Raw genomic sequence first — 15,287 nt, forward strand, 5'->3', positions numbered from 1 at the left:
AGCTAATGCTACTTTTTTAAAATTACCTTTAAACAGACGTAGGTGCCCTTAAATGTTAAGAGTGGATTAAGCTGTGCAGAGGACCTCAAAGTCGGTGTCAGTTAAGCACCTAACTAGATTTGTTTTAGGGTTAGGAAATGAAATGAAAACAGCACTGTCCATGCAATCCAGATAACAAGTGTTCTAACATGCTGTTCAGTAGCATAAGGCGCTTGGTACCGGAGCATTAGAGTGGAAAGATTACAGAGATTGTCCAAGTTTGAGGTTGTCCAAGTTCATGCTTAGCTGTGATAGGTGTATTGGGGAAAATAGGCGGTGATTAGGATAGGTCAGTTGTCTGACCTTCATTGGACAATTTTTTTATTAGTTATTTTTTAATTATAAAATTTATAAATTGTGAAAAACGTTAGCGTTTCCAATCAATATTCTGGACTAATGGTCTGTCACCATGTCAGTACATTTAAACTACTGCTTGCACTCTGAGTAGACGGGGGGGTGTGTCTTTCCTTTCACCTATATCATTTTTATTTATTAGCCTAGTTGAAGATAACATGTCGCTATTGTTGTTTTTTGTAATGTTAAATGTTTTTATTAAATTCAGGAGTGCATGTTGAAGTAAATGGGATTTGTTGTTTTGTTTTTATTTTTTGTTGAATTGGGTATCGAGATTCGTGGAATTTCACAGGTATTGGTATCGACTACAAAATTTCTGGTATCGTGACATCCCTACTCTGCTGACAGCTGTGTAAAATGTGTCATGGCTGATGTAATGATGGGAGGATTAAGCAGGTGAGAGAGAGGTAGAGAGAGCATCTGTCCTGTAGTTTTCCTTCTGTCTTACTGTCACACACCTACATGTAGAGACACACACTACCTTCTCTCACCATGGCCCAGGGTGAGGATAAACAAGCTAATGTTTAGATTTCACGGAAGTGGAAACTGATCCGGCCGAGTTGGCTCTGTCACTCAGCAACGTGCCTGTTTATGTTTGTCTCTTTGGTAAGTATCTGTGAGTGGCAGCATATGTGAGCATTCAAGTCTGTGTGTGTGTGTGTGCATGCGTTTGTGTTTGTGTATAAGCAGGGGGAGTTGCAAACTGGTTGATGGTGGCCTCCACCGACATTGAGCAGGGCCTCATGATAATGATGATGGCTATAGGAATTATGGAGGGGTGATAACAGTACAGGTGATAATGGTGGGATGGTGAAGCTGGAAATGCTGGACTTGATTTTGTTAAGATAAGATACACAATAAATAAAGGTAAATCAACCTCAAAGGTCTTTCAAAATATGTGATGACAGATAATTCAAATAAATTTGAGAATTCTGCGGTGCAACATTATTGCAGACATTTGTCAATACATTTTGAAACTTTCATCACTGTCCTCAAAACAACATTTGGGAGAGGTGCAGCGTTCAAAAACTAATATGGTAAAGGAATGTATTGCTTTGCCTTGATAGTTTTTTGTTCTTCATCTTTGGCCTAGGGTTAATGTTAAACATAACCTTTATCTTTCATATTTTGAAAATCTGTAATTAGTAAACACATTAATAATGATCAAGTAGGGTTGCACTTTATTTAGACCATTAGACTTAGGAAATTAGTTTTCAATTGAACACATCAGAAAACAAGGCCTTTTAGTTAAGGCAGCTATGGCTGAGGGAATCAGGCATTTCCCAAAGCAAGCCCTTTTACACATGAATGTATTTTGAAGTCCGGCTTTTATCACTGTCACAACCATGCAGGTGTGGTGTCTCAGAAATAGTAAAAACACAAGTGAATCCTTGTAAACACATTAAAATATTGGTTGGGTGAAGAATTGTATCTGTTCTGATTTTAGTGTTAGCTTACTTCTCCTAAAAGCCAACTGACTGATAAAAATGTCTGTCTATTGGTAAATTCAGATGCATTAAAATTGAAAACTTATTGATAGATACTTTGTTTTTTCAAGATTCCACTGTTTAAAGACCTTATGAGTGATTTTATAGGTTTTTGCCTGTCTAGTACAAATCACTTAACTTTACTACCAGCCATTTTCTAAGAGATGTAATAGTGTTTTATAGTTTTGGGATCAGTTTTTCCAGGCAGTGGTTGGTTTCCATTCATTTTATCGCAGTATACAAGTAAATTTGCAAGTGTAGTTCATTTCTGATGCTTTATCTCAAGTGAGAGAATTTCCAACACCTTATGCAAATGAATGAAAACCCATGGAAACCCATGAAAATAAAAAAAAGCAAAATAAAATACTGTTAAAAGCCTTGGTAAATGGACTGCAGGAATGTTATGAATATGTGATTTTTAGCAAATTGGTGAAAATGTGGTACAGTCCTGTATAGTCCTTTAAAATTTAAGTGCAAGGTGAATCTCAGCCTTCCCTGAAGTCCTCCTCTTTTCTTTCTTTTTTTCCACTACTACATGAAGAGGACGACAAGGGCTGTCAGAGAAACACAAAGCACTCGGAGTTGCGTGTTAGGAGCCGCCTGAATGGCACCAGGCCTAACGAGAGCCCGGCAGGGACACCGTGGTGGGCCTGGCACCTGCAGTCTGTCTCTCAGGGGAAGTGGGGGCTCTGTGTGTGGGAGTCTGTGTAGGAAGGGAATGTGAGGTGTGTGTGTGTGTGTGTTTCAGTGTGCTGTCAGCAGAGACATGTATGCATGTATCTAGGTAGGGGTTGTAGTTAAGAAGTGACTGTCCACAGTAGGGCTGAACGATTTTGGAAAATAATCAAATTGCGATTTTTTTAACCAATATTGCGATTGCGATTTAATATGCGATTAATTTTTAAGCTCTTTACCTTCTGTATTATTCAAAATGGACAAGCAGTAAATCAGTGTGTAGTATGACCAACACAATATTAGATAGAACATACACTGTTCTTTCTTGTGGGTCAGGCCTGTGTTATGATGAATTAGGTGATGCATGAATTGCTTGAATTATTATCGAGCAATGGTGGTAAATAAACGAAATGAAAATAAAACCAAGTGTCGCCTCTCGTGTTTAATAGACCAGCTTAGTAATTCTCCGACAACACCGGAGTTCCCCACCCCCGCAGCCTGCGATGCTGGTAAGTGGCGCACTGGCTGTAACCGGGCAGTAACTCGGGACAGACTGGGCCTCTTTCGGACTTGTGAGTTTGGTTTGAATCGCCGTTTCACAGATATTTCCTGAGCTGACTGGTAGCTGTGTGTGTGACGCAGGTGCCGATCGCCACAATACGCTTACCTTACTATAGGTGTCTTTCTGTTGTGCGTTTTTCTTGTCCGTCAAAGCCGTGGATGGCCCGACGATTTCACCCACCACCACCACCAAGTTACCCGCTGTTGGCGGGTGCTACTTTCATTCCCTGTATGACACTAATGTAGTGGCAGCTTCTGTCAACCTTAAGGCCTTTGTAAAACAAGAAGGCAAGGCACAGCGTAACGTGCTTCGTCTGCAGACTGCTTTCCTCTTGGGTGTCATGTGACCAGAGTGTAATCGCAGCCTTTGCGATTAGAAAATCTCGCTTTATTACATCGCGATAATATCGCAAATGCAATTAATCGCTCAGCCCTAGTCCACAGCCAAAGTACAAGGTATATTTATTTGTCACAATACAACAGGTTGTAGAGTGAAATTGAGTTTGTAACATCCTTCTGCTACGTAGCAGACAATATACATTATATAAAAGCAATTATAAAAATGTTAACATAAATAAACTATATTCAATGGAGCAGTGCTGAGGATGAACTTGAATTTAAAAGTCTGATGGCTTGGGGGAAAAAGCTGCCCTGCAGTCTGGTGGTGTGGTAGCAGAAACTTCTATATCTGATCACCCTGCAGGGTGGTCAGGCTATGGCTGGGGTGGGTACTGTCCTTTAGTATCCTTTAGGCTCTGTGCAGGCACCTCACCTCACTGATATCTCTGATGCTCGGGAGATGGGTACCAGTGATCTTCTTAGCGGTTTTAATCACTTGCTGCAGACCCCACTGTTCCTGGGTTGTGCACATCCATTGTCAGTTGATGTTGTTTGTAGTCAGGATGCTTTCTGTTACTCCAAAATAATAATTATAATGTAAAATGTAGTTTGTAGATCATAAAATGCCAATCTTTGTTCTCCAGTATACATGAGCAAATTTAAAAAAATAATTTTGGCATCATAGTTTATCTCTATATGTACACCTAAATTAGTGGTTAGTGATCGGATGTTCAGCTGTCTCTGTCACAATGAATCCCAATACCAATTTTAATTCCAAGAGAAAAGTCACACTTTATGCTTAACCAGATAAACTAGAATTTAAAGGAGCTATATGTAAGTTTTTGATTTTAATAAAACAAATTTTCATTGCTTTATTGTCATTGGGCTCAAAATTCACTCAGAAATGAAGTACACACCTGTTTTCTCCGTTGCTTGCATCAGCCACTATTCTGCTTTTAATGTGAGGTCTCCGGGTCGGATTCAGCCCTGTGCACGCTAACGACATGCAGTCGGATTGTGCCGATATGCAGCTCCTTGCGCTGAATAAAAGGTATGGCGCCGGTGTTGATCTGCCTCTGAGACGGGAACGTTGAAATAACAGAGTCTGAACATATCTGAGTGAAAAGCCACAGCCTGTATGCTGGTGTTTCTGCGTTTATTGCAGGATTTCTGGATGACAGTGGTTGTGTTTTGGATTATGCTCGCTCATGACAAGCACACGCCTGGTTGCAATCTTAGAACCGCACCGCTACTGGCCGCTGGAAACTACATAATGCCCCTTTAAACTGAGCTGCGATGTGTAATCGATTAGTCAAAACTTAATTGGCAACTATTTCAAGAATCAGGTTCCAGCCTTTCAAATGCGAGGATTTGCATCTTTTCTTTGTGTGACATTATTGTTAACTCAATATTGGCAATTTCTGGACTGTTGGTCACACAAAATGATACATTTGAAGACGCCAACTTGGACTCTCTGATCTTGTGATGGACATTTGTGACAAGTTTCTGATGTTTTATAGACTAAAAATTGAGTAATCAAGAAATGAATTGGTAGATTAATCTATGATGAAAATAATTGTTAATTGCAGCCCTAATTTTAACCTCTGTACTCACTCAATATCAGATTCTATGATGCTGCTGGTGTCACCAAATAGATGAAGTAAGCATATTTCTTTTTTGTATTTCTTTTTGTGTGAAGTCCCCAGACACACACACTAACAATTAGCTTTGCGTGTTGTCGTTGGACTGTGCCTGTTAGATGATATTCAGAGGCCCTTTCACACTCCTTCATCCACAGTTGACACCCTTCCTTCCACATGCACACTTGTACATATAAACAAATACATACCAGAAAAATGTAAGTATTGAACAAATAATCAGAATAACTGTTGGAGGAAAAACATTGGTAACCAGTTGTTTCTGACGATTTGTCTAAAGCAACGACTCTACTGGGAAGTTTAGAGGTTGCCCACAGGCTCTGGGGCAGATTATGGAAACCAGACCTGGCGAGTTTACACCAAATTCAAGGCCCCATAGAATTAAACTGCGAACTGCGGACAGCTCACAGGAAACGCCTCTTTGTAAAGCAAACATACACGTATTTTATGGCAGCTGCCTTACTGCTTTTTTATTTTGGGCTGCAATGAGCCGACATTTCAACATGGCCTCAGTCTAATTTCCTCTGCTTTTCTTCACCTTTTTTTTTTTAACTGGTTGGTGACCCTTCCCACATATACACATGCTTTGCCCACCTCTTCCTTTCAAAATAAGACAGCTTTTTTGGCAGTGGCCATTTTTATTTTCACGGAGGTGTGAGGGCCTGCCAGTCAGGGTTGTTTTGACAGATTCAGGGACTTTATTGCAGACCCCAGGGCAGCTGTAGGGGTGCCCCCCCTCAACTCACCCACAAGGAGAGCAACACAGCTGCTGCTACTTCTTCTCTCCCTCCTCCCTTTGCTCAGCTTCCTCACCTGGTCTCCATATGATTGTGACCCTCAAATACACGCATGCACACTCAACCTTAAAAGGTAAAAGAGGTGTGACATCTAATTCTGAAAAGCCCCTATGCTCAACAACACCATGCATACAAACTCTCTGATGCTCACACGCACACATACACGCGGGCACACACACACACACACACACACACACACACACACACAGACACACACAATTCTATGATCTGGAACGGACTCCTGCTGGGGCCACACATACTAATAATTTAAATGTGTAAATCCATGACACTGTAGGACGAAAAACAAACGGTCCATGTGTTAAAGGAACTTTCCAGTTTATTACAGCTTAGGTCATATTTTCGGAATCATTCATCATCTTCAGTAATAATTACAGTGTACTCACAAAGTTAAGTTAAGTCAGCGACATTGCTTAAAAGAAATGTTCCAGGGCCGAAAACACAAGGAGTCAAAAGATCATGCAGGTTTTAAACAAAGCCCTAGATTAGCCACACTTATTTGGAGGATAAAATGAAAATAAAATGATTATACCCAAACTCTTTGTAAAACACCAAACACAGTTTATGACAGAGCAAATCTGATGAAGCAACATGTGTAACATTTAGTTCTGTCCTTTTTGTTTTTAATGTAATCTGTTAATAAGATAGTGTGGTGTACATTGGAATATTTATGTTTTGGGTAGACCTACTGTGTTTTACTCTGCACCAGCTGACACTTAAAAAAGACCTGTGCATGGGGTATCTTCAGTTCTTTGGACAGTTTATAGACAGGTTACTCGTGCAAAAGTTGAAATTGAAAGCATAACAAGATTTAAAACCGTTTGGAAATCCACTGTATATGTATCTGTTATGATAAATTTGACATTGTGCAATTCTTTTGCACTGCATGTAGTAAAGGTTTGAAAAGACTTGTTACTAATGTAAGTAATTTGCAACCTTTTCTTTTTTCCCCAAATGGGTTGCTCTACCATACCAAAATACTAATTTTCAAAGAACAAATATCACCTGTTCAAATGGTTAATGCCTCATTTTAAAAGTATAAATCTTGACTTCCTTCTTACTGTGAGTATGTGGGACAGTAGGGGGTTAACAGCGGCAGAGTTATTTGGTTCTTGAACATGGTGGCCTCGCCTGCCGGATGCAAGTTTGACTCAAGGGCAAAATCCAGAGTGAAAGCCTCTCATGTTTTTGACTAGTTGCCAACTCTGCTGCTTTCTCTCTCTCTCTCTCCCTCTCTCTCTCTCTCTGTTGCTCGCTCGCTCGCTCTCTTCCCCTGTCATTCTTATCCCTCTCTCTGCTCTGCTGTCCCCTCCCCTCACTCTCTGATTTACTCTCTCTTCTCCCCACTCTGTTCCTCCTCTGATCTGCTCCCACATCAAAATCAGGACTGACATAAAGCAGGCCCAGTGTCCCTCTGAACACAGCGTGGCCTCTTCCAAAATTATGTCATCTTTTTTGAAAGATGTAGTGTGCTAAGCTCACCCAGTATACATCTGCTTTAGCAACAAATCAATAAATGTGAGATTTGAAAGAACTGAATCACGGTTGAAAGCCTGTTTTTTACAGTATGAAATGAAGCTTTGGGGTGTTTTCACACACTTTAAGAGCTTTTTCTTAAACCATGGCCATTTTGTCCAAGAGATTGGTACGTTTTAAGTGTGAATGCTGCTGTCGAGTCCGGGTACTGATTGTAGAATCAAATTCTGATGCCATGCAGTCTTGCCATGGATGTGTGTTGCACAATCGGTGTACAGAAGGATTCTTATCTATGAAAACAAACTCCCACCCAAACCGTGGAAAAAACAAACCTGGGTCAAGATTCAAGTATATGAACCAAATCTGAGAACACCTTAAAACTTTTGTCCTTGAAATTGAGCTTCTCCACAAAGCAAATCCGATATCCATCAAGGCACAATCTTGTCGTCCATTGGCTGCCACATCCCAGATCGTAGCAGCTACTTTCACTGATTTAACAGCAAACTAGGCTGCTTTTGCAGTTGCAGCAGACAGAATAATTATGATATCAAAAAGATAATGATAAACTTGATGATAATCACATTTGCTAGCATTTAGTCAGTACCGTGTGTTCATTTCCCAAATCTGAATTCCAGAAGTAGACCTCTCTGACCTTTCTGTGAGCTTTTGATTCCCATCTTGATCTCTGCATTTTTTGTTGTGTGTGTGTTCTGCATAAATCCAGGGTCTCCAAGTCAGTATGACTCACCAAGGCCTCTGAGGATTGCGGACTGACAGGTTAGGAAACCACATACAGCAAATGCCTTTAGGCAGGGAACAAAGTCAACTGATGTCTCCTCAGGCAAGCCACTTATTCAGCCAGACAGCCTGCAATCGTCCTGCGCTTTGGAAAAAGGACCAACAAGAAGAGTTTTTAAAGAACAGAGAGCTTTCACCAGATGTGCAGGGAAGAACTTAGTCATCATGTTCAGTATTATGGATCCAGTGTTTCCTCTCATTTTTCTTTTGATCTGAAGGCAGTGTGAGCAACAAAGCAGATCTGATCTTGATATTTAGCCGCACAGTGTCTAAGCTTCCGTCTAAGAATAAAACACCTGAATTGCGTGGGCGTCCTTTTGTAAACAGTTTGTAGACGTAGCACAGAGCAGGTCAGATTGAAGCTGGCCAAGAATGTGCTCAGCAACAACGCTCCAAGGAGAAGATTCCCAGCATTCCCAGCTGGTTAGGGAGAGGTACCGGCCTTCATAGATAGGAAGTCATCTGTCATTAGGGGATAATCACTTCTTGAGGAGGATTGCAATGCCTGGAATGATTACTGTTGTTATCTCCAGAGAAATTTGCTGCAGAAAGTGCGGATGCATTTTTATCCCTTCTTTCTCTCAGTTTTCCCTCTTTGTGTGTTTTGATTGGCTTGACTGGTCCAGTGTAGGCCCCACTTCTTGTTCAAAAGTTTATCACCATCGCACTGTGCTTGATTTTGCTCTGCAGCGTAGTCCACAGCGCATACTCAGCAAGATTTAGTGGTGTATGAATGCTTCAATGTTGACTTGAAGCTAGTTGGTATTTCTTACCTAGGGGCATTTCTAATTGGTAATGGCTCATGTGTAATGATGCCTATCATGTCAGTGGTGCAACAAGGTGGTTGCTATCCGTCATGCAGACTCATGTTAGAAAAACAGAATTTATACAGCTGCGTTTGGTTGGTGGTGTTTTTCTGTCTCCCCACGCCACTTATCTGTGTTTGTTTGTAGGGTTTTGGTCCTGTAGTCCTATCAAGTGGCTTGTCTGGGTCCCTTGGTCTGGCTGTTTTTGTCCTCTCCTTTTTCCTTCCCACCCTCCTTCTTCTCTTGCCTTCTGCTAGTCAAGCCAAGACTTCAGGTGGAATGATGCCGTTACGAAAAGAGCCCGTCAACGCTTGCCCAACATGCCAAGCCAAGTATTTCTCTCACAGGGTCCCCCTTTACCTCCTCCTTCCCTTACCCCTCCTTCTCCTCCTCTCCTACCCCCACCTCCGGATCCTTGAGAACAGGAAGTGTATCTTGTTAAGTGATGGATGGGCCCCATGCTCTTGCTGAGAGGAAAGGGGAAAAAAGCCTTTCTTTCCCTCCAGGGCAGTCAGATGAGTTTAGCAGTCTCAAAGCTGAGGGTCGGCTCTGCTTTTTGGGAGCGCCTTGGAACCCTTGGAGCCTGAGCGCCTGGAAGCCATGGGCACTTCTCCATAATGTGTGTGGAGAGAATTAACGGCTGATAAAGTAGCAGGCGGCATCTTTGCACAAGAAAAATCGTTCAGAAATTAAAAAGACTAATCGGAAGAGCGTATACAGGAATTGTGCATTTATGTGCATGCGCATGTAAATACATTTGTTTGTCAGTGTGCATGGGAATGTCTTTCTGTGTGAGTTATTTAGACAGGGGTCAGCAGGTTTGTGTTGGAATGCAGCCACCAGATACTTCCACGGAGAGCAACTCAGGAACTGTCCCTGGCACGTCCTCTGCATAGTGCAATACGCACTGCCGAGACTGGCTCAACCTGCTGTGACAAACAACCACAGACTGCAATCCCCACTGCACTCGTCTCGCCTCCTGCACACATACAAACACTAACGTGTGGGAAGAATCATGACATCAAACTAACTCTCACGTGTGTTGTTTTGCCAGATGCATCTTATCACGTTCCAAGTCTCATGCCCTTATGACTTTAATTTAATGCTGTAGTCCTCGAACTTGCTATCCATCCATCTCTTAGCAGGTCTCCCCAACAGCCACCCTTTCCCCGCTTTGAATCCCAGTGACGTTATTTCTCGCTTATCCGTTTTATGCCGATGGTTCGTCACCCACAGCCAGACCCTCTTCGCATATGAGTGGAAGAATCCAGAGACCCGAAAAACAAGAACATTTCCTCTTGTGATCCATTGCTCCTTTGTCAGCTATGGCTCTGTTGTGGTTACCTAAGGGTAGCTACTAATGCTTGTCTCCAGTTTCCATCATCTCATGTTCCATAGACATACACAGGAACACAAAAAAGCAACAGATAAAAAGCAGGAAAACTGTTCATCGCCCCAGTAAACAAGAATAGGTTATCCAGAGGGGAAATAAAGAAAACCATAAAACAAAACTTCTAACATTGCATCCGGCACACTTTGTAAGCGGATGGATCATTTGATGGTTCCCATCATAGTACCTTCAGTATAGGGCTGCAACTCGCAATGTGTTACATTATTCTTGAGGATCAAAGTTAATATTCAACCATGGAAACCGCAGGTGTCAAAATATCTCATCTTAATGTCCAGTTAGTAGCTGTTCTGGAGCTTTGATTATATCATATAATCTTTGAGAGAGTTAGCCCAGTTGTCATGGAATTGTGGATGTTGAAATTTCCGTTTTTTAAGGCAAGACTTCTTGCCCATGTTGGCTTTAAAGTTAAAGTTCAAAGTTACTACTTGATATTGATGTTATGTATATGGTAAAATCTTCACATTTGAAAAGCTGGAACCAGCAGGTGTTTTACTTGATAAGTAACTTAAATTGAACTGAAATGATCAAAATTATCATTTCAGAATTACTTTGGTGCTTGGGTTAATGCCACTCTTTTCTGAAAGAAATCTGTGCAGGTTGTCCTGCTTTACTCGTCACGCAAACTTGTATGTAAAAGAAACAAGGAGGCTGTCAGGCTTGGGAGATGCACAATGTGGTGCATGCAGAGAAGCAGGAATAGCACTGTGATGACTATTTTAACAAGAGTTCAAAGGTTGCTGGTTCGGTCCCTCCAACCTTCACTGATCACCCCTAACATGACCTCCTGCATGGCTTGCGTCTGTGTGTGTCTCCTGCCTTGTCTCTGCTGGCCAGAGTTTAGTGGCCTGTCTGGCCCAAAGCCAGGAACTCCACTGTCTTTACAACCAGGTCTCTCAGAGTCTTGAGAGAAGAACAACAATAAAACTGTCAGTTCCAGTTGATGTTTGTTTTTCTGTTGATTCTTCATTCCATTTCTACAATTAAATGCTAATTCATGGAGAGAGAAATGTATTTTATAATTTTCAAATCCTCTGCAAGCTGGCTGGTCAAATGGATACACAACCCAAACCAAACAATATGATACCATACCACAGCTTGTCATGGCCTGGCTGAGGAAAGTGAAAGGAGACAGGGCATATTTGTCTGTCCGTCTGCCTGTCTGTGTTTTCGAGGCGCCTGCCACTTAATGACGTCTGACAAGCGAGACAGCGGCGGCTTTGGGTAGTCAAGGACTGTTTTGGGGTCACAGAGATGTGATCTGTAGGAAGTGGAGGGTATATCAGATAACGTCAACATTGTCTCCACGCTGACTGCTAGAAGTGGAAAACTTGCATTTCACAGTTTGCATTTAGGCATTTGGGCCTGTTTTTAAAGAGGCGTACAATCAGTGCAACCATAGAGGAAGCCCTAGATCTCAACCGTAATAAGCAAGGCATAGTGTTATTCCAAAGTGATCATGTACAAAAGATATGCCGGTTTGAATAAAATAATTAGATTTCAGTTAAATTTAACTTGTGTTACCCTCAGCAAGCTAAAGGAGGTTTCACTGACGCTCACTATTGATGTGAAAGCCTTAACTTCACAGAGTTTTTTTTCATCCCACAGGCTCTGATGCGTCCAGGTCGCCTTGATAGAATCGTCTATGTGCCTCTTCCAGATGCTCCAACCCGACTTGAGATATTTTCCCTCCAGTTCCGCAACATGCCTGTGGCTCAAAATGTGTCTCTTGATGACCTGGTGACTCGGACCAATAAGTATTCTGGAGCAGAGGTGAGTTACATTTTCTTTAATTCATTTATAATGAGTGCAACAGAAAAAGACAAGTAACATAACACAGATCCAGTAGTGACTGCAGAAAATACGTGAGGCCAAAACTCCTGTTTCCCTAAAATGACAGATAGTAAGCATGAACAGATTTATGAAGTTGACTTTTTTTTAAATAATATACAGACTGTTGGAGAGTTAAGATCTTGATTCAACATTAAATTTCCACTCACTTTAGCTATTTGAAATCGACAATCAATAGCTCTGCCTATTCTGTCATCACCTACACATTAGCATTCAGTGTCAACATTTTCCTTTTGCACTGGGATAAGCAAAATAATTCTTGAAACTCTCAAAATCAATTATCAGGCAACTACAAACCAATAAACTAGTAAACACAACTTATAAAGTAAACATAAGAATTGCCATCAGTCAAGTGTCATTTTTCTTAGTGATTGTTCAGCGGTCTGTCTCAAATTAAACTCGATTTAAAATCTAATCTGTGCCTTTAACAAAAATATTTTAGCATTGTTGTTTTTGTTTTGTACAGTTTAAAGATTTGGTCTGATTGTTAAAATAATCAAAGCCATCTAGTTTTCTCTCACCAGATTTTAATATATTACTTTGACAATCATGCAGTCAACTTTTCAGATTTGTTTCATATCAGCTGAGGCTGATATTAGTTTTGACTTCTTACGAAACATCAAGTTTAATAATCCAATGCAAATGGTGCTTGAGTCAAGGACTCAAACTGTCAACTCTTCTGTCACAAGCCTACATCTTTACCTTTTGACTATTGCTGACCCCCAAATAAGAAATTGTGGGCATGGCCTGCCTTGTTGTGAGATGTTACTGTGCTTTTCTATGATGCCTGTGCCGTGTCACAGAGCACCCACGTGATCTCACAGTAGACTGGGAGTAATTGTACAAACACTCTTTTGTGAGATTTGTCTCTCTGCATTTGTCAGCCGCGTGATTCACATTGTCTTGAGCAGAGAAACTGCTACAGTCCTGCAAGACACAAATAACTAAGAAACTGTAAGAAAAGTGCACAATTTTAACAGTACATCACCTTTTGGCCAAATAAACTCATATAGCAACTTAAGTGGTGTAGAAGATTTTAGCCTAGTGTTTATTATTTACTGCATTGTGATACAAAATTTAAAGGTTTGTGCTGAGTCTGGTTCTCTCTATCTCTGTCTTATTCTTTGTCAGGGAAATCATGTTGGTCTTATACAGTTTATACACCATTCAACAGAAAAAAAACCCATTCCTATAAGATGTACAGTCTTTTCTCTTGAATGTAAATTCCAGCTGTATATTTAGACTTCAAGGGTCATTGACATGATAGAATTGTTATGCTGGTCTTCTGACAGGCTCAGAAAACAACCATTTTTAAAAGATTCAGACACTAGCGTGCCTTGGAAGGCCATGAAAAGATTTCATTGTCCCAGTCATGCTTTCTGTGTGACATGTTTGTGAGTACCGCTGTGTACCGAAGAATCTTAAATTAGTTGTTTCTGGAGGCAAGTTTTATGATCTTGAAAGAATATTATATCCTATCCTATCCTATATCAACACATTATCCACCAAAGTTAGAGCCATGTTGGTTATTTTCACTTCAGAGATTTATTTATTTTATCTTTGTCTATAGTTTTTTTTTTGTCTGGACCCATTCCAAAACAGACTCATGCGAACTATACCTGAACCAGACATACATAAATTAACCTTAAAAAAGAGACCCAATGATAGTGAGACCTCATCCAAATAGACCCTAGATAATTAAACTAGATCTAAAATGTACTTAACCTAAACAGACCCAAATAGAGAGAGAACATAAACATTGGCAGCAACAGTCTTGGTCAAGTATATAATTTTGCCTTCATTAATAATGATGCACCTCATCATCTCAGCTGATTTCAGCTCAGATCAGTTGTGCTCAGTTATTAGAGATACTGACACATAGAGGCAAGAATATAAATGGAATATATATTTTATTTGACAAAACAAGACATGCCGCTAATTGTTCAAAACATAGACTGGTCAACGAAGCAGCAAGAGAAATGCCGGTGCTCCGGTCGCTTTGTGACAGAGACAGAGACGTGTCGTCGGCAGCGGAAGCGAGACAGAAGAAAACTGGGAGAAGATAAGGAAGGTTTGTGTTTGCCCGCTGGCCATTTAACGTTGTGTCGGTGCCTTTTGTTGTTCAACATGTTCAACTTTTCACAGAGCCGACGTGCTTGTCAGTTTTACTTTTCGTCAACCAACAAATCACAGCCTGGATGGGCGGGACATTAAAAAAGTTTGACGTGCTACAGCAAATCATTAAATGTTGAACAATATGATTATTGACAAGTTAGTACTAAGCATTAACACATTAGAGACCAATGTAACGCTTGAATAAGGAGTTAATGAATAAAAACAACCCACAGAAATAAAACGGCTGTAACTGGATTTAATATTCAACTAGTGGTAAAAAAGTATATCCTACTATTATATGAAATTGTAATGAATTTAGTATTTAATATATTATTGTTATGCTAATAGTATACTATTAACTAAACATTTAACTATTTATTTAATACACTCATGTACAGTTCCTCCTCCAGGTTGTGGATAAAGACTCTGGTGGTTAGACAGATGCCAGTGCCAGGATGCCAGTGTGCCAATATTTGCTGCTTCTAGCTGCCTCCTCTGTAGAGCAACACACTCCCCTTGTTCTGTTTTACAAGTCATTGTTATGAATATTGTTTAAGTTGAGAAATACACATTTAAAAATGTCTGTTTTTCATGCATTCCTTGATAATTAAGTAAGTAGACTTATAATTGAATCGCAATAATGTTCTCAATAATCGCAATATGACTTTTTCTCCAAATTGTGCAGCCCTATTAATGAGCATGTTTCACAGTTTCTTTTTATATTTTATGTACTTAACAATTATTGCATTTATTAGATAAGTAACCGATTAGACAAAACCAGGTTTTTAAGTGCTTTAACATTTATAAACACACATGCATGTGTACACTCCAACCTTTACTTCAGCAAGCTAAAAAAATCTAGTCTCATCATGACATGGAGGTGTTTCCATCTTTTCTTTAGACAT

General features: G+C 40.4%; 1 protein-coding gene across 1 annotated transcript in view; it reads left to right on the forward strand.

Annotated features, from left to right (window-relative positions):
* spata5 (spermatogenesis associated 5) overlaps nt 1–15,287 on the forward strand; it is a 113,449-nt gene that overhangs the window by 75,990 nt on the left and 22,172 nt on the right. The window contains exon 16 of the mRNA XM_046031268.1: nt 12,025–12,189. Coding sequence (XP_045887224.1) covers nt 12,025–12,189 — 165 coding nt within the window. The remainder of the gene's footprint in view (nt 1–12,024; nt 12,190–15,287) is intronic.

Source organism: Micropterus dolomieu, linkage group LG19 (assembly GCF_021292245.1).
Source record: "Micropterus dolomieu isolate WLL.071019.BEF.003 ecotype Adirondacks linkage group LG19, ASM2129224v1, whole genome shotgun sequence".
Lineage (NCBI taxonomy): Eukaryota > Metazoa > Chordata > Actinopteri > Centrarchiformes > Centrarchidae > Micropterus > Micropterus dolomieu.